The following is a 22,706-nucleotide window of genomic DNA, read 5'->3' on the forward strand; positions in this document are numbered from 1 at the left end:
TGATAAATTAACTTACTATGCAGTCTTGTACATTCTGTGGCTGTTACAGTTGTGTGTTATGTCTGTTGTTAGTAAAGAAATGTGGATAGGCGCGTATTAGGCAAATGAAGGGATTTATCCTATCTAAGTTGATGCATGATTGTCTGTTTCTTTCAGGATAAAGAGGCCCAGAAAGACTTAGAGGCTTTACTTCTCACACTGAAGCTGTGATACTACACACTTTTTAACTCTTCACGCTGTGATAAAGTTGCAAAACTAAAGTGAGAATCTATAGTGACTGGGAACTGCGGGTTAATTCCAGCTAAGTCAATGGGAAAACTGTCATTAAGTTTAGCTGGGTTGGATCATGGCTTTAAGCATCTGGAGATTATGATATGAAAATGATGCATTCGGTTTTGATTATTTATAATCTTGTACTGAAGTTTAATTTTAGATTGCTGACACTGTGAGTCCGATTCTCTGAACATGAAGTCCACTGCTGGCAATGGACATATTGGGGGTTAGAATGCAAAATGCATTAGTCTCACTCTAAAAGATTAATTGACTAGTATGTGATGCCAGCATAGAACTGTGTGTAGCAAAAACAAACAAAATGTTTCTATAGTAAATTATATTTGTATCAACTAATTTACACAGATGTGTACAGAAGAAAATCATGAATGTTTATGTTTACACATTTATCTACTCTTATAAAATTAGAATCTTGTTGAAGTTAAAGAAAAAGCTTTTGCCTCCACAAAGTTGTTTTTACTTTAAACCTACTGTTGGTTTTACACAGAAATGTGAAAACTTTATAAATTAAATATTAAAGTTATATTTTATTTGTAACATCAAGTACAATATTAAAAATCAGACCAATGAAATTAAGTGTTTTAGATTAATCTTTTACAGCTGTGATGTTTAGCGGATTGGTTACAGGACCTCCACCAAGTTTGTGAATACTGGCTCTTTCTCTTTGAACCGTTGCCTAGCATGGTAGCATCAGCGTGTCTTCAGAGAACCTAGGCCAGCATGTGACCATCACTAACTTTTTATATCATCTATATAACATAACCTGTACATAAAAATAGACTAATTAAAGACCTACTATTTCTGTCTGAGTGTGTAGGACAGCAATGTTTTCAATAAAATATAACAGGTAGAGGAAGAATTTTGTTCACTAACGGACTGATCCAGAATTCACCAAAGTCTATGGAAAAATAAAGGCCAGTTTTCATTGGCTTTTAATTCAGGGTCTTAGTCTAGATGTGCGGAGTGTATCTGGAAGAAGTAAGCGTTTCTGTTAAAGGGAATACAATTGGATAAGGACAACTGCACATTCCCTTGGCCTGTTTGATGTGTAAGATAACACGGACCAGTTTATGGATAAGACAAGGAGGAGTTATATGGCAGCAATATATTGAACTAGTGATTGGAGCTTTAATTTTGGACAGATGGGGAACAGTGAAATTAGCAAGTAGAAGCTACAGTCACCACAACAAAGATCTAAACATTGGGCAGATGTGAAGGGGTATGTATACGTATGACTGAACTACTTTACAACAGAAGGCAATAGATGCAGTAGACTGGAAGAAGACAAACATGTAGAGTTATATTTGAATTTTGCCTGACTCCATGACTCCTCATAAAGTACAGAGATTTCTTTTCATAAAGGACGGCTGTCCATTTTCTCAAACATTTTCTTTAAGAATATGTTTTCAGACATGCAAGCATTACCGTGAAATATCTTTGAACAAAATCTGAAAGTTCAGAACTGTTTCTGAGTTCTCACTGTTATCTTTGTGGGTTTAATTATCTTGAAGATCTTCACAAATTGAAATATGCATTTTAGTTGGTTTTAATGTTTGTTCTGAGGGGAAATAGTTCTTCTACCTCTTCTTCAATTCTAGAGTTCTCTTTTTTTCATACACAATTTCAAAGAAAAGGGGAAATACCATATGAGAGAAATCCTATCAAATAATTCCTTCTGTGACAGAATAATTGACTTGTGAACAGAGAAGTTGCACAGGTGATGCGTCTTGATTTTGGTAAGGGGCTTTTGGCATTTTCATAGCCAGTTGCAGGAAGCATAGCTTAAATGGATCTGCAAGAGTGATTTGTCCTTAGGGTTGTTGTTAGCAATCCACTGTCACCTAGGAGGATGTAATAAGGAGGCCTTTAGTTACATCAATTTTATGCTAATCGATATGCTTTATAAAATAGATTGGATTATACACTAGATATTTCATTTACAAGCAATTATTGCTGATAAAGGCTGAAAGTGTATCGGAGGAATAGATTAGAACAAGAAGTTATTTAAATTAATTGCTGAAATTAGGTGACATACGTAGGATTTGCTTCATTAAGGGCAGATAGAAAGTATTGAATTGAAGTAAGTAACAGATAGAGGATGGAGGAGACCGGGCTAGTTGTGGTACTTCTGTGGAAAAGGACATGCAGATTCCAGTGAGTGGCAAGTTAATCATGGGTGAGTAATGTAATGTTTTTGTGAAAAAACAAATTTCATACTAGACTGAATAAATAAGTGTTCCCCATTAAATTCACATGAAATAACCTTTTACTCTAATTAGGCCTAATAAGGTCTAATGAGGTCTGAGCTGGAATACTATATCCAGTTTCAGGCACCACACTTCAAGGAGGTTGGGGGCTAATTGGAAAGAGGCCAGTGGAGAGAGACAAGAAAGATGAGAGTGCTAGACAACATCATTTTGTGTGTAAAAATTGAAAGAATTTGGTTTGTTTAGTCTGCAGGAGTAATGACTAAAGGAGTATTCACATTTGTAAAAAGCCATTGCAGAGAAGACAATAAAAAAACCCCCAAAACCTTGTTCTCCAAATCCCCTGTTCATGGGACAAGAAGTAATTGCCTACCTTTAGATTAGGCATTAGAAGAAAAATAATCTTGTTGGTAACTTTGCAAAGCCCTGCAATACATTTCCTGAGAACATTATAAAATCATTTACACAAATTTTAAAGTAAAAGTTAAACAAAGAAGACTTTTAAACATTGGCGATGTTTAAGGCACAGTTCATCCTCTGGCAGAGGTTGGACTAGATGACTTCTTAAGATCCTTCCTGGCCTTGCTGTCCCTGGGGAGTGCACAACTCCAGCCCCCTACGAGCCACAGGTGCTCCTGCTGGGTTTCTGCAGTCGGTGGGATTGTGTCTGCACACACGGGCTCTGCATTTGGGCCCAGACTATCTAATGAATTTGTACCGTGAAACATTTACCAGCATGTTTCAAGACTTGAATTTAAAGATGCGCATCATGGCTGCCCTCCACTGTTAATCACACCCGTGGTTCTAATCCACGTAATTACATTTTTAATGAAATTTCTGATTTTATAAATGAAATTACTGCTCTTTCTTTTCAGCGTTCTTAATTAACACCATTCTTCTGTTTTAATTTTTGCTCGTTACTAGCCTATGTGTAGAATTGTAAAATAATGTCTGAGAGAGAAAAGGCTGGTTTTAGTTATTCATTCTTAGTTGTCTTTCATAGGTTGCAGAAATATTCCTCGCATGGGTAAGAAACGACTGTTTTATACAGCTAAGATATTTTGTGCTTTTAAAATTTTTTACTAGTTAGTGTACATGAGCATTCTCAATGTTTTTGTGTTTCTGCTTTGCTAATCTGAGAACTTTTAAAAGTGAAGCATGTTCCCTAAATTGTTCTCTAATTGCTCCTTGGAATAAAGCTTTTGCATTTAGTTCTAGGCCTAGGCTATCTGTTCCCTGTGTCATATCAGCTGGAGAAACAGCAAGCATAGTTCCAGAGGGCCATATGTTTTCTTTTTTGTTTAAAATATCCACAAGCAGACATTCACTTCCGTAGTTTTGTCTCCGTGGAGGAGCTAGAAGTTAACCGTATTAACCCCGGCGGGCCTTTGAGCCGTATGGAGTAGATGGGGCTGCAGGCTGCCTGAAGCCACGCTGCCTTGGCCGTGTTGTCCACCACCTCCGTCAGCTCTTCCGCTGTGACATCTCTTGTTTGGTCTCTGCTCCAGTACATACACTGTAAATGCTCTGGAGGAATTTGTCTCTTTACATGTTTGCAAAAGGTGAGTTCAGGGGGCCTTGAGCTGGTACTAGGATTCTTGTGCTTCATTACAGTTAAAATTGCAAGTTCTGCCTTCCTGGATAATTGAGATAATTTTTATTTCTTGTGGTGAAGCTAAGGGCTCTGTCATCGGATCCTCATCCCTTTGGGATTGTCCCCTTGCCACAGCAGGTAATCACAAACTAAGTTATGTATTTTTTTGTAGCAGTTGGCCACTGGCACATTGTGGAAACAGTTACAGTGATACATTCTCATACTACGTTGTTTAAATTACTGTCTTTCCTTTTGCAGAGTCTTTGGGTGATGTACTCATTTTTATGTAGTAATATCAATACACTGACTTCTGGAATGAATTAGGAGGCTGTCCAACAGTGGTGAGTAGCTGGCGATTTAGAAAGAAAAGTGACAAAGTGTCCAGTTAAATAAAATAAAAACCAACCTAAATCCACGCCTGCAACCCTGTTATTATAGTAGTAAAAGCCTGAAGTAAAAAAAAAAAAAAAAAAAATTAAGACGTGGCTACCATGTCCAACCCAAACATATCAGCTTATTTGGATCGATTTATCTTCAGCAATCACTACCTGAACACCTTCCACCTGAAGTACCTAGAACTGTGTGTGGATTCCAGCAAGGTCCGTGGGTTTTCTCAAATTTTCCTGGACACCCTGGAGGGGGGGTCCTGTGGTGTTTTCTTTCAGTGAGCACAATAGTCGTGATGGATGCCTTACACCTACTCCAAATCAGAAAATCCTGCAGTAATGTGACAATTAAAATTGTATTGCAGCATTCATCCAGTGCAAACTCAAGAAGGAGTAACTCTGACTGAAGAGCCAACATTATTGTTTGCTTTTTTTTTTCTGTACATAAGGTTATATTCTTATTTCCCAGCACTTTTCCTTCTTACAGACTCTTCCAAGTTCCTTGGAGAGGAAACAAATCAAACTGTCTTGACAATAGAAAAAGAAGTAAGCTTTTCTGGCCCCATCTATGTTTGTGTAACCCATGCATGTGTGACGCTGGTAAATGAAGCACTAGAACTAAGAATGTGAAACATTAATAATTTTTTTTTGAGGAAATATTTTACTTGATTTCATTAAAATAAACAACCAGTCGTTCTAGAAGTATCTGTGGGAGTAATGTCCAACGGAAACTTGTACATGAACAATCTGAGCTCTGTGCTTGGTAGTGCTACTGACCCGTGATGTGACTGTGGGGTAAGCTACTTAGCTACGTACCCGAGTTAAACGCATTCAAACACTGTCTATACACTCTTCGTATGTCCTGTTTATTAAGATCAGTTATGAGCTGGTTTGAATTGCCTACCTGTATGAGCCAAAAAACCTGCCACACAGTATTGTCTGGGAATATTGTAACCTAAACCTGTCTTAAGGATACGGGCATGAATGTGGATGTACTTTTTAACCTACCAAACTAAGATCAGGTTTCTAATTCGTGGATAAAGGTAATCGACGTGGCTGATGAAATTTCAGCCCCGAAGTGAGAGAAATGTTCTTGTTTGTTGTTCAGAAAAATGTGGCAAATCAGCAAAGTGGATTCAGCGATTTACTTGTGTTTTCCTAAGCTTGGAAGAGGATAATTTATGAAGAAATGAAAAGTCATTTGTAAAGCTCCCAACTGGCTTTGGGTTAAGGATTGCTGGTTTTCAGAATGCTAGGCCAGCTTATATAGTGCACTATAAAATCATATATGAAGTTTTAAAACAGTAATAAAATTTACATTTTTCAAAATAAAAGAGCAGAATGCTTCTACAGCAACACCTAAGTGCAGCAAGGGGTTCATACAAAAGCACTGCTAGACTGTGTGTTGGTTTTGATACCGCCAGTGTATGGGTATCGGCGGCTTCAAGCAAAACAGTGTTCCTGGTGCATTCATCACGAATCCCTGAGCAAGAATTCCCAGTGCACGCTGGCCCAAAGACCACAGTTGAGTGTATGACCCCATGGTCATTTGACGTCATCTTTGTTGTTGAAGTGTTTGTCTTACTAAAGAGTAGTTTCACTTGATTTGTCCCTATAAAACCTGTGACATTTTGGTGCCATTGAGAACATGGCAAAACAGCCTCTGGACATCAGTGAGACCCAGGCTTTGTGCCAGGATGAGATTTTTAAAAGTACCTGCTTCACCTTGTGTGACATTTGGTTCTGTAGATCCTGATACTTGGTTTGGCTTGTTCCAGCGGCCTTCTGCTCTCAGCCCCTTTCCCAGCCATTCCTACGCCGCCAAACCTGTTGATTCAGGAAATGAGAAGGCAGGTCTTTCACACTGCCATGGGAGAAATACAGAGCAATAGATTAGGGGGGAAAATAAAACCAAACAACTGGACCTGGACCTGTACGGTCATCATTTGAGCAATACTTTTAATTAGTCGTCCACGAGACGTGATTTCTGTGAAGGGCATTAGTTTATACTCTAGAGGGAGAGTTTTATGATCAGTCTAGCTTATTGCACACCACAGAATTTTTCTCCAGCCTTTACGTTATAATATTTATTTCCACCCCCAACTTATTTCCCCATCTGAATAAACAGGGCTGATGATAATGCTTCTTTCACCCACGCGGATGGTTTGAAGAAAACCATGTCAGGCAGTGAGGCACAGTTCTCCACAATGGGGGCGTTTTGAGCCGGACCATCTGCTTGCCACCGAAGCTGGCAGCAGCTCCCCCGCTGCCAGGCTGGCGCTGCAAAATGGGAAGGCTGACCTGTGGTTTTCCAGAAACTGCTAGAGCCGAGCCAAGGTTCGGCCAAGCGTTAACTGGTTGGAGAACACACACAGCAGTAAGCAATAAAATAGGCTTCACTGTTTAGGCCTTTTTTACTCTTTCCATCAGCACCTGAAGAGCTGTCAGGGAAGAGGAAGGCTTGGGAAGCGTTTATGCTGCGTTTCCAGGCTGGTTCCAGCAGGTCTCCTCACAGCTGTGGGCCTGCAGCCTGGTGAGGCCGGGGGAGAGGCGGGCACACCTGGCCCAGCCGTGGGGAGAGCGGCCCAGGGAGCCTGGAGCCGGGGTTCAGCTGGGCTCTGGCAGCGGAGAACCGGCAGTTTGGTGCACATGGTCGGACTAAAGCTTCCCAGAGAGCTGGTGAAAGGCGTTGGGCTCACACATGTGGCTGCTTCCCGTCTTTGGGGGACGAGGAGCTGTGTTACTGCAGGAGTTGGCTGGAAGATGGGCTGAGCCTCTGGCTGCCGCTGGCCTGGAGGTGAAGGAGAGGGTGAGTACGTGCTCTGCGGGGTACCCAGCTTCACACTGCTGCGTCTGTATCAGAAGGAGAGTGTGTGCGACACGCGCAATGGGTGCTGTAATGGTGGGTGTTTTGCAAGCCTGTGTGTCCGCACGTGGCACCTGCCAGCGTTCAGTTAAAAGAGAAAATCTGGAAGCTGTCCCTAGGAAAGCTAACCAAAAGTAGACAGGATTTGGTAGCTCCTGGCAAGGAGGCACGTTAAGTCTTGAGCCTGTAACTACCTACGTGCAGGACTCTCCTGCAGGCAGGGCTTTGACTCCCCGCAGGGCCTGCAGCGAGACCTGGGGGACGCTCCAGAGCCTTCCTCTGTCACCGCCACATCCTCTGGGGCACTGGGGCGCCTGGCAGCTGACAGTGAAATGAAAACGTTGTTTTTCTTTCCTTACTTCAAAAAATGTTTTTGCTAATGTTTGCTAATTTAAATTTATATGGAAATATACAAGGTAGAAAAGACATTTCAAAGGCATTATCTATAAACTGCCATTTTCCCGTGGAACAGCTTGTTACTGTTAAGCAAATGCGTGCTAAAATCAAGCTAGAACGCTGGTGTGAAAACGTTGCTGTAGCTTGGTTTTGTGGGATGTATTTTAACTGCCAATATTTTATTCAGTTTCCTCTGTAACTGCTTACGGCACTTAGTTAAAACCCTCACTGGTGGAACTTCATGGAAGCGGTGTGGCGGCTGTGAGGCGGGCGGCAGCTGCTGCGAATGAGCAGGCTCCTTCAGCAGTGCTCTGCCAGGGGAGGTAACGCTGATTCCCAGCAGCTGAGGTCTGCTCCATCGATTGGCAGCCTTAAATGAAAGCTAAGGGGTGTTGTGTCTTTCTTGAATTGTTGGGGGCTTGTGTAATCCTTAAATTTAGACTAAAGAAGGAACTTGGATGAAGGAGCTTTTCTTATACCAAATGGTGAGCAGCAGAACAGAAGCAAATGTTTAGTGTATCTACAATGGTATCAGGTAAAGGCAAACAGGCTGATGGGGTTCACCTGCACTACAATATCCTGATTTCTGTGTTGCACTGGATTTACTCTGGTAGGAATGCTGTGGATCCTGTCTTATTTTGAATGTCAAATTCTAAATACACTTGCAGAAATTGTATGGGGACCACAGTTTCTGCGTTTGTGTGTGTATATGCATATAAAAATTTTTGCGTGCATATATATATCCATAAGTTTAATAGAGGAATTAAAATAGATATGACTTTCTATGTTTTGTAGCTACGATAAGCAACTCGATTACTTTGTGAACCTTTTGAAATTTCTGTTCATGTGTGAAGCAAAAACTTGAGAAAGCCTCTGCCTGCATGTCCTTTTGTATCCTAACTTCTAAGAGCAGAGTTAAAACTGCTTCATGAAAGGGAATTGCCTCAGTTCAGCACTTAATTGGGCCTCCCTCTGAGAGGAAAGACAGGGAAAAATATCTGTTGAATACAAGGTATTGCTAGATACCTTGTGTGCTGCAGAGGAAATGCTAGATGATACCCCTATGCGAGACTGCAGGCTTATCTTGATACAGAGCTGTCAGTTCCTATTGGAAGCCCCTTACATGTTCAACTTGGGGCAGGCAGGTGGTAAAGAAAAAGGAAAAAGATGCTGTGAATAAATGTATTAGTTTGCCTTGGCTCCTTGACCTGTGAGCTTGTGAACTCTAAAGGGTTTACTGAGTCAGTAGGAATCAACTCATAGTCCACCAACCGTGTCTCTGAAACAAATGGTTGTAACTGGGTATCCCCAAGCCATCATATCTGCTTCTAGGGAGTCTGTGGCTGAAGGAGAGGGAAGAAGGGGGAGAGCCTTATGTATCTGGAGGTGGCATTTTGTCTTTTGCGGGTGCTTTTTTGTAAGTAAGGATTATAGTTTGCAGAGAAATGCTTAAGGAGGCTTTCTTAATACCCATCTGTGGTGTTTGACTTTCCTTGGTTTCCTGCATTCAGTACTCGTTCACGGAAAAGTAAAGTAACTCCTGTGAGAGTGGGAAGGGGAAAGAAATTTCAGGCAAGATTGAAGCAATCTTGGATATTAAGTATGAGGAGATTGAAGCGCATCCCTGAACAGCTCCTGCTGAGACGCTAATAGTTGGTGTGCTCACCCATGTTACACTGAATCCCTTCCAGTTTTCTTGCCAAAACAAGTGGTATTTTCAGTCGTACTCCAAGTAAGGAGAAGTCAAAATGTAACCTTAAACCAGTGAGCTTTAGAGCCAGTATTGCAGGGGCTGTGAAGTGCTTTTTCTGCCAAGCAGACAGGCAGGGCATTCAGCAGGAACCGCAGGCCTGTCAGTAAGTTTGACCTGAGACAACTGGGGCCCCGTGGCCAGAAGGGAAGGTGTCCATAAAAATTAAGTCCTCAGCAGAGCTGTGTACATCTCCAGGACTTCAGTTTCCAAGGGTTTTGGCAAACTGTTTTTCAGTGTTGATGTTGTGTGACTCTTTCTCTCTGGAGTTGGCTTTGGTTTTTTTGTTCTGATTCTTCTAACACGTGGCAGTCAGAAATGGACAAGTTTGGATCCTCAGTTCAACAGTTGCTTTCTGCATTGGTATCTTCATTACTAGGTACAGCCTCCAATATATTTAATGCTTCGTGCATACAGTATGTACAACTAAGGGGAGGTAATGCTGTATTTACTGAGTTACTCAATCATGGTCTTACCAAACTACTTCTGATTACTTACCTCTTTTATCAGATGGGGTCCCTTCTCATGTCTAGCATAAGCTTTTGCAACTAAGTGAAGCCTCGCTTTTTTCAGAGTCTCTTAAAGGCTGCAAAAAAATTTTTCTTGCACTGGAGATCCAGTCAGGTAGTATTTCACTCAATATAATTATGATAAAATACAGCTGATGTGGAAACTTGGGTACGAAGCAACCCAATTGCCCAAGTCCACATTTTCTGTTTTCCAGTGTCATAATAGATTTCCAGTCATTATTGAGGGATTTCATAAGGATATATCTCATATTCGGGGACAGTTTGAGTAATTCTTCGTATTGCAGGCATCACAGCAGCCTTAGAGAGATGCGTAGTCTTTCAGGACAGGGGTAATTATCTGTGAAATTTTGCAGAATAGTTTAGAAAACTTCTTACGTGAAAGGGCACCCTTCTGAGGGTGCTTCGTGTAAAGCGCTTTACGCCAATGTTTGCGTGCCATAAGCCTTTGAAGCAATCTTTTTAGACACAGAATTTACCTGATCTCTTTTATTTTGAGAAATATTGCATAAGCGTTTTAGGACACTTCTCCTATAGTTGACACTCGCCACTTGCAAATTGCTCTGCATTCCTCATCCTTCATGTTCTTCTAGGTTTAAAACCAAAACCCAAACAACCTAAGCCCTCAAGCCGGTCTCTAACTCTGATCTGGAGAGGCATCCAGGTGCCCTGGAGTTCAGTAGGGATTTTCCTGCTGATTTCAAGTGGAGTATTCTCAGGTGTTATAGGGAGTAGGGTGCCATAAAATGAACTATAAGTATCTTCTGGGTTTCTCTTACTGCCTGGAAGGATGGGAAATGATGATAGATTAATGTCCTGGGATGAAGCTAGCCAGTGAAAGTGTTCAGAGAACGCTGTTTGCGTGTTACAAAAGCCACAGTTTCTAAACTGACTGTAAACTTAGGGGATGGGGGGGGGGTCAACAGGTTTTGTGGTATAGGAAGGAAAACGGTACATTTCCACCACAATGTTAGCAGCGTGACAATTCAGTAAAGAACGTGCAAAACTCATTAAAACCAGATTGAATATGTTACCTTTGAACTATATTTTTCTTATTAATTAATCCAATTTTTTTTCTCATGAAAGTAGCTTTAGCATTTCCCTGGTATTAATATGCAAGGAGGCATGCCCATCAATTAAATTTAATAATATACATATAAATGCATCATCACTATTCTTTCCATAAACAGAGACCACACAGCAGCCTGTAGGTCTGTCCTAATAAGCAGATTACCCCATGAGGACACGTGGGGGAAACGGTGATGCTGGGCTGCCGCCGAGTTGCCAGCCACGCGGTTCCCTCTCTGACAATGTGCCGCTTTGTGGAAGCCCCATCTGTTGTTTCAGTTGTTGGAGGTCTCATTAGTCATACTGGAGACAGCAATGCAAGCATTAAAAAAAGGGAAGAAACAAGAAACCCTGACGTGTGCCATGACTTCTGCTTTGACCCTTGGTGGTTCCCAGCTGCAGTTCGACTGGGACAGAGGGACACTGAGGAGTCTCAGCAGCGCTGGGCAGCGGCTGCTGAGGTGCCTGGGGCACAGCGTTTGTTCCAGGAACACCACGTTTTGTTGATTCCACAATCAAGTGCTATGGGATTTTAATTTGCTATTTACTCATTTTTCATTTCCTTCATTTTTAGCATTCAGACACAATTTTGATGAAAAGACTGCCCCAGGACGTGAACACTCTCCTGGAGCTGAAAGCTGGATTAGCAAAGCACTTTCCAAGGATCTCCTCCTTAACACCCGGCCCTTTCCCTAGGGAAGGGGTGGGCTCGCTCTGAGGGCTGTGGCTTGAAGTGTGCACATAGGTTTCATGGTAACAGGAATCTCCAGCGAGAGCTTTGGCAAGGGGCTTGACAGCGCTGATGTGGTGGTGTTACTCTTAGCTCTTCTGTTTCTGGGTTGGGGAGTGAAATTCATGAGCCTGCTTGGGATCCCAGCCCCTGCAATGAACAGGGAGAATCAAGAGGTCTCACAGCAGTAGCAGCAAGGTGTGTTTTCCTAGGGGTCTGCAGCCTTCACTGTTAAAACGCCTAAGGTAGCATATATGTCTGTGTGCTGTGATGTTTTCTCAGTCCATACTCTAACCCTGGCAATGAGCCCATTTACTGGAGAAACTGATGCATCCACCATTAGGAAATGAAGAGACTTGTCTGCCCCTGAGTGCCACCGTTGCCCTTGGCTTAGGTGTACGAGTGCTACCCTGACTTGTTTTATGTGTTTGCATTTCCTCGGACATTGCCAGTAGTTTTTAATTTAAGGGATTGTATTTAACTGTTGGTGACTAGGGGTTGGTCCCAAACAAGGTCTTCTACTAAAATCACCTTGTGTTTGGGTATTGGCCACAGCATTATTTACTGTTTCCTGAAACGCAAGGGAGGAACAACGCAAATGTGCAGCTGTGTGGAAGATGTTTGGCAATATAATGTTTTTCTAGGAGAACTCCTTATTGTTGAATAAGTAGTGCCAGGGCTACATCCAAATTCTTTCCTCTTCCTCCTGAAAAAATACAAGACTTAACTACAGCACTTGTATCTCTTTACATGAAAACTTTCACAGAAAGATTATGGACAGGTTGTTAAGTTTTGCTTAGGGTTTTTTTTTTTTTTTGTATGTTTGTTTGTGGTGTTTGGTTGTTTTTTTTTTTTTTTTTTTTTTTTTTCTTAACAAGTGCTGGAGAATAAGTAACTTTGTAACATAGGTAACTTTGCATCCTGATTTTTGAGTACGTGGGAGTTAGGTGCCTAAATGACTTGTAGGGGATATGGTACTGAAAACTTGAGAACTTCACTCTGAGTTGGAGCCGAAATTTATCAGAAGCATCTGATATTTGTTGTGCTCGCGCAGAATCCTGAAGTTTTGTCCTGCTAATATAATCCATCTTCAGTTAATATAAGGACCAGTTGAACTTCCTCACTAACAAATATCCTTTCTCTACTCCTAGAAAACTTAGGCTTATTTGCAAAGATTCAGAACTAAGGAAACTTCAGGTGACCTCCTTCTGTAAAATTACAGCCTCTGCGTGGCTTGTTCTGTGAGCGCGCTGTTCAGTTCCATTGCAGCAGTAGGCTGCTTGCTACGATCTGTGTGTCCTTTTCCGAACAGCTATAGACATAGCTGTAGATACCAAGTTCATGTTCCCAGCTTTTCTAGACATTTAATCTTTAGATACAAATGCTGAAAGAGCCAAGTGGCTCATCTGCTCTTGCGTGGTTTCTCTGTCAGTGCAGGATAGCTCTAGATAGCGCAATGAATTCATCATAGGTATTGACAGCAATATAGGGATTTTTGGATTAAGTTCTAGGTACTATGCTACCTGTGAAACTACATTTTATATTCTGTCATGACCAAGGCTGTAGCTGGAGAGTGAAAAGGAGAGGAATTTGCTAACTAGGATGCAAATTGAAGCTTTCTAGGGGCTTAAACAGTTTACATGATACACCATTTTAATTGGTGTAAACCCTTCCAGCAAGGAGGCAGAAGGGGATTTACCGAGCTTGGAAATAATTAAAATCATGCTGAAACTTTCCTAACAGGTGCTAAATGTGACATAGTGTGTGGTCTCCCTGAACAGGGCTGGCTTTCCCTGTAAATGGGAGAGTGCAACATCAGATGTTTCGACACATGCACATGGATAAACAATGCTTTTATGGCATATTAAGAACAGTTTGGTTTATGGCTTTTTAGATGCATCTTAATATCTTGTTCGATGATGACTTTAGCAGAGTTGTCCAATTTCCAAGATGTGCTTCTAAAGCAGGATGAGGGTTGTACCTGTTTTTTATTAACTGTATTACAAGCTAAAAATAAACCAAGTTGCAGACAGCCTACAGCAATGTGGACCCTCAATGTGTTTCATTAAAAATAATAATAATTCTCGGGGTCATGGAGGCAGACATCAAGTCCTTTTTGTCTCCTGGAAGCCCTTTTGCTTGTCTGGGGGAGGAAAGTAACCTGACAGTCTTTGAAATTTACTGATATTCATCAAGATCACTGGACTTTGAATGGAGCTTTGGTTAATTATGAACTTTAACCCCATGTTGTAGTTTGTTCTTGGACAAAATAAGTGGTGGCTTCATGCCTTGCAGGCTACTGGCAGAGAAGCTTTCTAGTAGTGTGTGTATAAGAGGATCCTGGGATTGTATGTTGAAACTTGACAACTCCAAGTGCAGAATTAGAACGAGGGTGGTCTAATTTTTTAGACCAGCATAGGGATGTGGTCATTCTCTCTAATTTGTTATTTGATCATGCTTGAGTGCCTTTGTGAAGAATGGAGTCAGATTGACTTGGGAGTTAACGTTTCAGCAGAGAAATTCATAGGAACGCTGCAGGAGTGCAAGCTAATTACTGAGCACAGGTTGAGGGCCAGTGCCTTGAAAGAAGCATTATAAAAAAATCTAGCCTGGCCAGAGCTAGACAAATGAAGAAATATTCTACAAGAACGTTGGGCCTTTTTTTAATCTTTACTATGTAAGCCTACACTACTACTGAAACCTATTTCCCCGAGAGTCATATTTCACTGAAGTCTGTCTCTTCTAATAGTACTGCTATTTAGCAGTCAAAACTAAAAAGGCAATAAACTACGTGCATTTAAGCTGAAAACATGTTGTACCTCCTAATAAATTTGGAGACAATATCTGTGGCACAGTTTAATACAACTTGTTTTCGTGAACATCTGTAAACAAATATTTTTTGTGCATTGGATATAAAAAAGCCTCTACAAAATCTGAAGTACAGTTTTCATACCTCTCTTTGATAACTCAACAAAATGTTTCTGGACGCTGGGAAAGGAAGCCTTCTACAACTGATTTTGCCCAATATCTGAGCATGGGTGAGAGAGCAAAGAAAAAAAAACCCCACAAATGAAACAGTGCAAATAAAAAGGTAGAGTTCTAATTTCTAGCTCTTTTTGAAGTGCTGTTCAGTGGCCTGAATTTCCCTGTCCAGATTTGGATTGACATAAATTGTAATCTGTTTCCTATCTTTAAAATTTAATTTTCAGTATGCAGTAAATTAAAAAATATGCAGTAAAATGTAATGGCCAGATTAGGGACTTAGGTGTTTGCAAACATGTTGCTGTGTAGCTTTTCTTCTTTTAAATCCTGACTAGAAAGTTTGACTAAGACATGCCATGCATGTACCATCGTTGTCTTAATATTTGGAAACGTAGGAGAATAGCTGACAGGACTTTGCAAGGAATTTCTTTTTAAATACTGGGGGGAAAGGTTAGATTCTTTGCTTTGTCACCATTAAAATAAACACCGACTTCTGTGCTAAAAATCAGTGAGCAAACAGGGCGCTGTTAATTTCCCATATCTTAAATTGCACGGCTACTTCACTTACTGCTATACGTAAGGTTGCTGTATGTAGTGCTTAATTGTTACTGTAAGTATCAAAGATGCCGTGGTGCTATTTAGAACTTTAAAAGGATTAAAACTTTTGAAAGATGTGGGGGTTTTCACCAGTGGGTCATACTTGCGTACACTGGTCCGGGTGGTTCAGGAGCGGTTCTTTGTTAGAGCCTTTGCTTGTGAAGCATCCTGAACCAGCCCTGCTCCTGCAGGCGAGCAAGCGCCGCCTTCCTGAAGTCAAGTGGAGAATTCCCCCCCTCTCTGTTTGTGCTGGCCCAGGTCTTCAGGGAGAGCCGGCAGTACATGCGGTTCCTGTTAGTTCAGAAAACAGAAACATCTGGGGAAGACGTGAATGACTTACTGCCTCGGGTCGGCGGCAGGAAAGCCTGTCACAGGTCGTTCTGGGCAGATAGATCCTCTCCATTGCGTGCTGAAGCAGGGAGCAAATGCACATAAAATCGAGCTCAAAACAGCAAGAGATGGGCAGTAATGGCTGTCTTGGATGGCCTTTCCCTCTTCCTGCCCCTGGGGATGCTTCCTAAAGGAAGGTGAAGAAGGGAAGGCTTTTCTCATTCAGTGCGAGGGCTGGGTGCTGAGGAAAAGCACTTCCCGGGGACAGCAGTGGGTTTCCCAGCGTAACACCCACAGAGGTTTAACTTCAAGAGGACTGGAAAGTAAACCAGTGGTGAACATATTATTTCCAATGCGTTTACTGTAAAAAAATCTAAAGGAAAAAGCCTATAGTGTGGTGGATAGTTATTGTGAATGTAGAACGACTAGACCACCTCCAGGCGGCTCCGCTTGCGCAGGGGGCTGGACCAGATGACCTCCAGAGGTTCCTTCCCATCTCAACCAGTCTGCGATTCTGTGACATCGGGTAGTTAAATTGGGTTAGACTCTGCAACACGGCCTGGGTAAATCAGTGTGGCTTACTTCCTCAGTCCCTAGGGAAATGCATCCCACCAGTGTTAAGAGCGTTGTTTTTTCTAATCTACCTGCACCACTGAAGATGTTCTGTAGCTTAACATGCCTGTTTCTAGGCAGGGCAGACCTAAATATGTGTGTCTCGCGTATGGTGAGTAGTAAGGGAGGAACATGGTGCATCAATAACCTAAATGGTAGGTGTTCAGTGTAAGCAGGCTGTCTATGCTCTCTAGTCAGTGGAGATAAAAGGGCAGATGGGGTGAATTGCCCTCTGCATGGGCATGTGTGTGCCTTTATCAGTTACCACCTCAGGTTCCCTAGGGTACCCTGGGAAGCTGTTGCACCTGGGGATGGGGCAAATTAGCGTTAGCAGCTGCTCACAGTCTTTTTCCTCATTTTCGTTGTCCTCCATCTGATGAACCATTTCTTTCTATTTTCTCTGGCCTGTTATTTTAACGTTTCTCCTTCTCTGCTGTGTTGTCTTTCTCACTTCTCAGCCGCCCCAATTTTCTCTATACTTGTTTCTCTGTACACACAGAATCTTCTTTGCTATTGAGCCTGAAGAACTACGGCTTCTTGTTAGCATTCCATAGAATCATGGAATGGTTTGGGTTGGAAGGGACCTTTAAAGGTCATCTAGTCCAACCCCCTGCAAGGAGCAGGGACATCTTCAACTAGATCAGGTTGCTCAGAGCCCCGTCCAACCTGGCCTTGAATGTTTCCAAGGATGGGGCATCTACCACCTCTCTGGGCAACCTCTTCCAGTGTTTCACCACCTTCATCATAAAAAATTTCTTCCTTATATCTAGTCTAAATCTACCCTCTTTTAGGGCTTGCTGGATTTCCCCAAAAGGCAGGACGGTGCCTGTTTAGAAAAATAAAAATAAATACATATGACTTGAGTTCAGTGAAATAACTGACTAGAATTCTTTTGCCAGCTAAAGCTGTGCATATTTCAGGGAAGTATACGAAGAAAAGAGAGAGATGACAAATCCTCAGGGAGGAATTTGTTCATAATTACACGAAGACCTTGACTGTATATGAATGTAAGGATGCAGGAAGCCCTGCTAACTGGATCTTTGCTAGGGAAAACGTTACAGGCTAATCAGGATATGGTTTGGGGGCAATAGAGAGAGCTAAAGAGGTCCAGTCACTTCATTAATTGACTTTTCATAAACCGTAGAAGAAAGCATCTGTTCTCTTGAGAGCAAAAGTTATCTTTAGTATCTAATCCTTATGTGTCTGTTCTGCTTTCACAATTTCAGCTGTTCAGAGAATTGATGGAGCGTCTATTTATTCCAAGAACTTCCCTAAAGGTTTCTGTTCTGCTGTACAGTTTTATGGTTTTATACCCAATGAAAACTACTGTATGTGCTTAACTCCAGGAACAGGCCAGAGCTATTTACTCGAGCAGAAAAGTATTGTATTAGGGTAAGAGATAGCTTGTGAAGATTAGAAAGGAATATTTCTGGCTTCCAGTAAGACATGAAGATATTGGAAACAGTGTTGTATAGCAAATACATTATGAGCCAAATGCTTTGAATTCTGGCTGTGCTGATGACTTCAAGGAAATTAGTACCTTATCCTTGAAATGCAGAGGACAATATTGTCACTGTGCTGTAGATCTGTGTGCACAGATGCTAAGTGTCTTAGTCTTAGTGCCAGCAGCAGTAGGATATTTTTTTTGTATAAGGTTTCAGTTCAAATATAATGTCACCAGAGGATCTGCCTTGTAATTCTCTGGGGAACCTTCTTAATTTAAGTATTTATCTAAACTGGATTTTTTTTTCTCCCCTCCTTTATGGGAATTCATCCTCGTTTAATTTTATTAAACTTTTCTGTGGTGTTTCTTACCAAAGTCCGTTGGCTGATCTTCCCTCAGCTCGCTGTGGCACGAGTGCTTGTCACTTACTTGGAAGAAGCAGGCTTGGCAGGGTGTTAGGCACCTGAGAGAAAGAACGCTGATCCAGGGAAAGCTGGTGGAAAACGCTTCCTTCCCTTTTGTTCCCGTGCCACCTGGAAGGGCTGCCCAGAAAGCTTCCCTGCAGGGTACATGGTGCCGGAGTGTAGGCACAGCTCTTCCTCGCTTCTGCCAGAAACAGAAAGATAAATGTAGTTATGTCTCGGAACAAGTTGCAGCACGACACCGTGTCCCAGCAGCTATACATGTGAATGAAGGGAAGGAAAAGGAGTTTTGTTACAATGAGACAAAGGTTCATTTAGGATTCTCATTTTTCATTAGGGTAATTATGTGAAGCCTGAGTTTAATTTCTGGTGGCACTTTTTTTTCACTTGAATTGAGTTATTTCTGTTTCCTGAACCACAAAAGATTAATAGCTTCACAATTTATGATTTTTCTCTGTAGAATGAAAAAGTATAATTAAAAATAAGATATACGTAGAATTAATTTTTTGAACTGCAGCTTGGAATTTTTTCACAGAACACAAAGCATAAAAGCACCATGGAGTATTTTTTCATCCTGTTCTGCAGATGATTGCAAAACACACTTGCTTTGTGAAGCTAAAATTTGTCTTAAATCTTGCTTTCGTACTGGGAACAAGGGTGTCTCACACCACACCTCCGCTTCAGTTATGATGAGTAGAGTAGTCCAAATGAGTGGAGGATGTTCTGTTATTCTTAGCACAGAAAACATGATTACATGAAATCCCATTTGTTGTCATGAGAGGATTAGAAGCCTGTTTCTGCATGATAACTGTTACGCTCTTCCCAGGGCTCAAGTTGGGAGAAGGGAGATTGTGGAAATAAAGTCTACTCTTGTAGAACTGTCCTTGCCAACAAAAGGTGATCCATCACTGAAAATATACCAGTAATATCAGAGGATAAAAGCAGTGCTGGAGCATCTTGCAATATACACGCCGTTCTTTCCCTAGGGGCTATTGAGCAAGCCTAGACACAATTGAAGATGTAACTGTATAGCATGGGAATAGCCAACTGATACAAACCTCCTCCTGTTCAGCTTGCTCAAATAAATGACACTGACCTGCTCTGAGTGGATCCTCTAGACCAGTAGTGTTTCTGTCTGGTGTAGTGCCTGCTCCTTCCACCACTCTGAATGTCAAGAGGAAAATTTCCCTGAAAGCTGTTTAGACTGTTGCGGCTGGGCTGTCTTTTCCTCCCCGCTGTTCCCAGGCACTGGGGATGCTGAGGCGAGGAGAATGACAGACTTCCCATGGCTTTCTGTTGTAGACTGGTTTTGTTTTCAAATCCTGCAGCCTGTATGGCACAGCCTGATCCCTCACATTTAGTTCCTCAGCTCTCGTTTCCACGTTTGCTACCTCCCAAATCTATTACTTGAGCTAACAGGCAGTGAGGAGTTAGTACTTGGACATCCTTTGTTTGTCCCAAGTTTTCAGGAAAATAATCGCTCATTCTGTCTTCAGCCCGGTGTGAAGGTGAGGTTTGGTCCAGGTGCTCTCAGTTTGATGTTTCCTGCTGCTGATGTAAGTGAACCTCTTTGATACTGTGTGGATTCTTATCACCCTAATCCTGACATAGTGTGTACAAGTAATGTAAAATCACTGCCTCTCTTTTCCTGGAAATCAGAGACCCTGTGCACAGTTCCTCCCTAGCTGGAATCTTCCTACACTTCAGACATATTTTTGCTTCTGCTACCTCTCAGCTACTCCAGCAAATGACTCCTATATAGCTCTACAGCTGATTTATGCATCTTTAATAAGTCCCCTGTGCATTCACTCCCTTCGCTGCCTCTGCACGTGTGCAGTTGAAATGCCTCAGCATCCTGCATCTTCTGAGTTAACTACAGTGATGGATCAGTGTCCCCAGACGTCGAGAACAGATAAAGAGTGTAGGGAATTGGGAGACTCTTGTTTGATTTGGTTACCTCCAGCTTTGCGCTTTCAGGCTGGAGCAAGATCTGCTCTAAATATTGAAGGACAGGGTAACACTAACAAAGCAAAGAATTTCTCTGGCTAGGGGAGCTGTCTGAAAAGTTGGCAAAAAGCCCCAAAGGAGGGCTATCAAACGATCAACTACAGCCATCTTAAATGCTCCAGGCTGTTTGTGCTGAACACTGAGCTTGTTTTCACCTGACAATTAAGTGAGTTGGCCTGGTCTGAGTAGAAGTGACTGGAACATGAAAAAACTCAGCTGTAAAAATGCAGGGCAGTAAACAGCAAAGAAGTCGTTGAAGCTTGAATCACTGTATCTGTATTGCACCATACACCAAAATAACAGCACCGTTCAGAATCCAGCCCTTTTCTTCATCCGTGAAAAAGCCAGACCTACCTTCCACGTTATCCCAAGTTGAATTTGTTGTGTGGGCAAATGAGAGGTCTGAGTAAAATTTAACCAAGCTAAAGATGCAGCAAAGGCAAATGTTACCTGTTGACTTTCCGTGGCTAATTCTTCAACTTTTCTCAGGTAAAATGTAAGCTCCCAATTGCCTAGTCTCTGGTTGCTCTGCCTGGATAATCTGAACCAATTTCCTACAGACAGACCTACGCATCAGTCCCTGCCACTCACAAAAACATACTGGGTCTGATGCAAAACTAGTTGGAATTTGCCGTTGTGAATTTGCATTGAGTTACATTGTGCCATGGCTCTGCTGGTACTGATAGCTGTTGCATGGATCCTGGCCTGACCCTCCTCTCCTCTTTCTAGCAGCGGTTATTTCTCAAGTTCTGATGAGTCTTGTTCCTTATTGTTATATTATTCATATTTATTTCAGCAGCTCTCAACTGACTCCTGCTGAAGCCAACAAGTTTAACTATTAGCTTCACAAGCAAGGTAATTGTACACTTGAAGAGTACAAACATATTCCATGTCAACTCTGCTAGCTCAGCCTACTTGCTTCCCCTCCTTGTTAGGTAGTGGGGTGGTCTGACAGCTACTGGTTTTCCAAGAAACGTCTGCTTGTCCTAAGTTCTCCCTGTGCTTCATGTTTTGTGGTTTGATTTTTTGTTGTTGTTTTGGTTTTTTGGTTTTTTTTTTTAATCCCTTATCTCAACTTGAATGAAAGATGTTACTAAAATTCTGGGAGATGGACTAAGTGTGTGCATGCACACGTACGCAGAGAAAGCAAGCGCGAGATGGCACTTGGCTTTCCTGACCCATTGAAATCACTACAACCTGAGCATGAAGATTTTTACAGGAAAAAATCTTGTCTTGAATACAGTTGCTTAATTTCTTTGTGCTTTATTTCATGAAGAAAGAACCACGTGTGTTTGTCTAGTATTGCTGTGGTGACATCCAGTCACAGGTGGATGAGGGAGGCAGTGACAGTGCAAATGCAAAATCCCATGAGATGTGCGTGACTTGCTGTCAGATGTGACCTTGCCTAGTTTTGAAAATGATAGTTTTTCTAACAACTGCTCCAATGAAACAGAGGGAAAATGGAAATACAGAATTTAAAAAAAAAAAAAAAAAAAAAAAATCAGGCCAATTTGCTGAGTTAGTCTTATTCTCTTTCCTTCACACTTGGTACTGGCTTACAGTGGGCAATCAGAAACTTTTGGTTCCCTCCTCAACTGCTATAAATAGTATTTGTAGTGATCTCCAAGAGTCCCTACAAGAATGCTTTCTTCATGCCAACTTCTGGCTGCATCAGCACTGCATCTGTTGGCACTAAGGTAGCAGGTCTTGCTATAAAAATGTGCCTGTCAACACTGAAGAGGGAGCCTAGGCTTCAGCTGTAGACAGCTGGTAAAGCAGAAAAATACCTGGAAATTAACGGGAAGCAGGGATAGTGTGGCAGCATCTCTTGACTGTATGAAGTTGCTCTTGGCTTTTACCCAGGGAGGACACCTGCTCTGTACCTACGCTGCGTCCCACTTGTCAGCTCCAGCCACGTATGCGCTGCATGGGATATCTTTGGACACTTCACCGACTCCACGGGTCCTTAGCTACTTCTAGGGGCTCTTTGTAAGTCGCCTTCAACTTGTGCTCCTCCTGATTTCACCGACTCAGCCTGTACTTGGAATCCTGCCCCCTTAGGGAGAAACTCCAGCTGAAAGTATCCCACATCAGGAGGGAACTACTGCTCGTCAGTCTGCCCAGCCTTCTGTCCCACCCGGCTTTTGTTCCATATCCTTGGGGTTAGGGAAATGTGAAGGTCTCTTCTAAGACGGCTCTGAAGTAAGCAGGCTTGTGTAGCAGACTGGGGAAAAGAAGAGAGCGGGGGTGCGGGGAGCTACTGCATCATGAAGAAATGTTTTCTATACGCAGCAACGGCCATCCTTCACCACAGGATTGCCTTGATTTTGTGAGAGGTTGCTCTGCAAGGGCACGTTAAGGACTGTTTGGCCCTGAGACTTCCTTCTTGGCACTCCTGACTACACACCAAGGCCAAACCAGCACAAATTGGTCCCAAGGGCAGTGGTGGGCATCCAGTATCAGGAGCATACAGATGCCGGCACTAGATATAGGAGGG

At 42.2% G+C, this 22,706-nt stretch overlaps 1 protein-coding gene across 1 annotated transcript in view; it reads left to right on the forward strand.

The window, feature by feature from the left end:
• The window catches only part of RMDN2 (regulator of microtubule dynamics 2), a 49,548-nt gene extending 48,826 nt beyond the window's left edge, over positions 1–722 (forward strand). The window contains exon 11 of the mRNA XM_082305239.1: positions 157–722. Coding sequence (XP_082161365.1) covers positions 157–210 — 54 coding nt within the window. The 3' untranslated portion in view covers positions 211–722. The remainder of the gene's footprint in view (positions 1–156) is intronic.
• The last annotated feature ends 21,984 nt before the right edge of the window (positions 723–22,706 follow it).

Source organism: Platalea leucorodia (assembly GCF_965183815.1).
Source record: "Platalea leucorodia genome assembly, chromosome: 3".
Taxonomy (NCBI): domain Eukaryota; kingdom Metazoa; phylum Chordata; class Aves; order Pelecaniformes; family Threskiornithidae; genus Platalea; species Platalea leucorodia.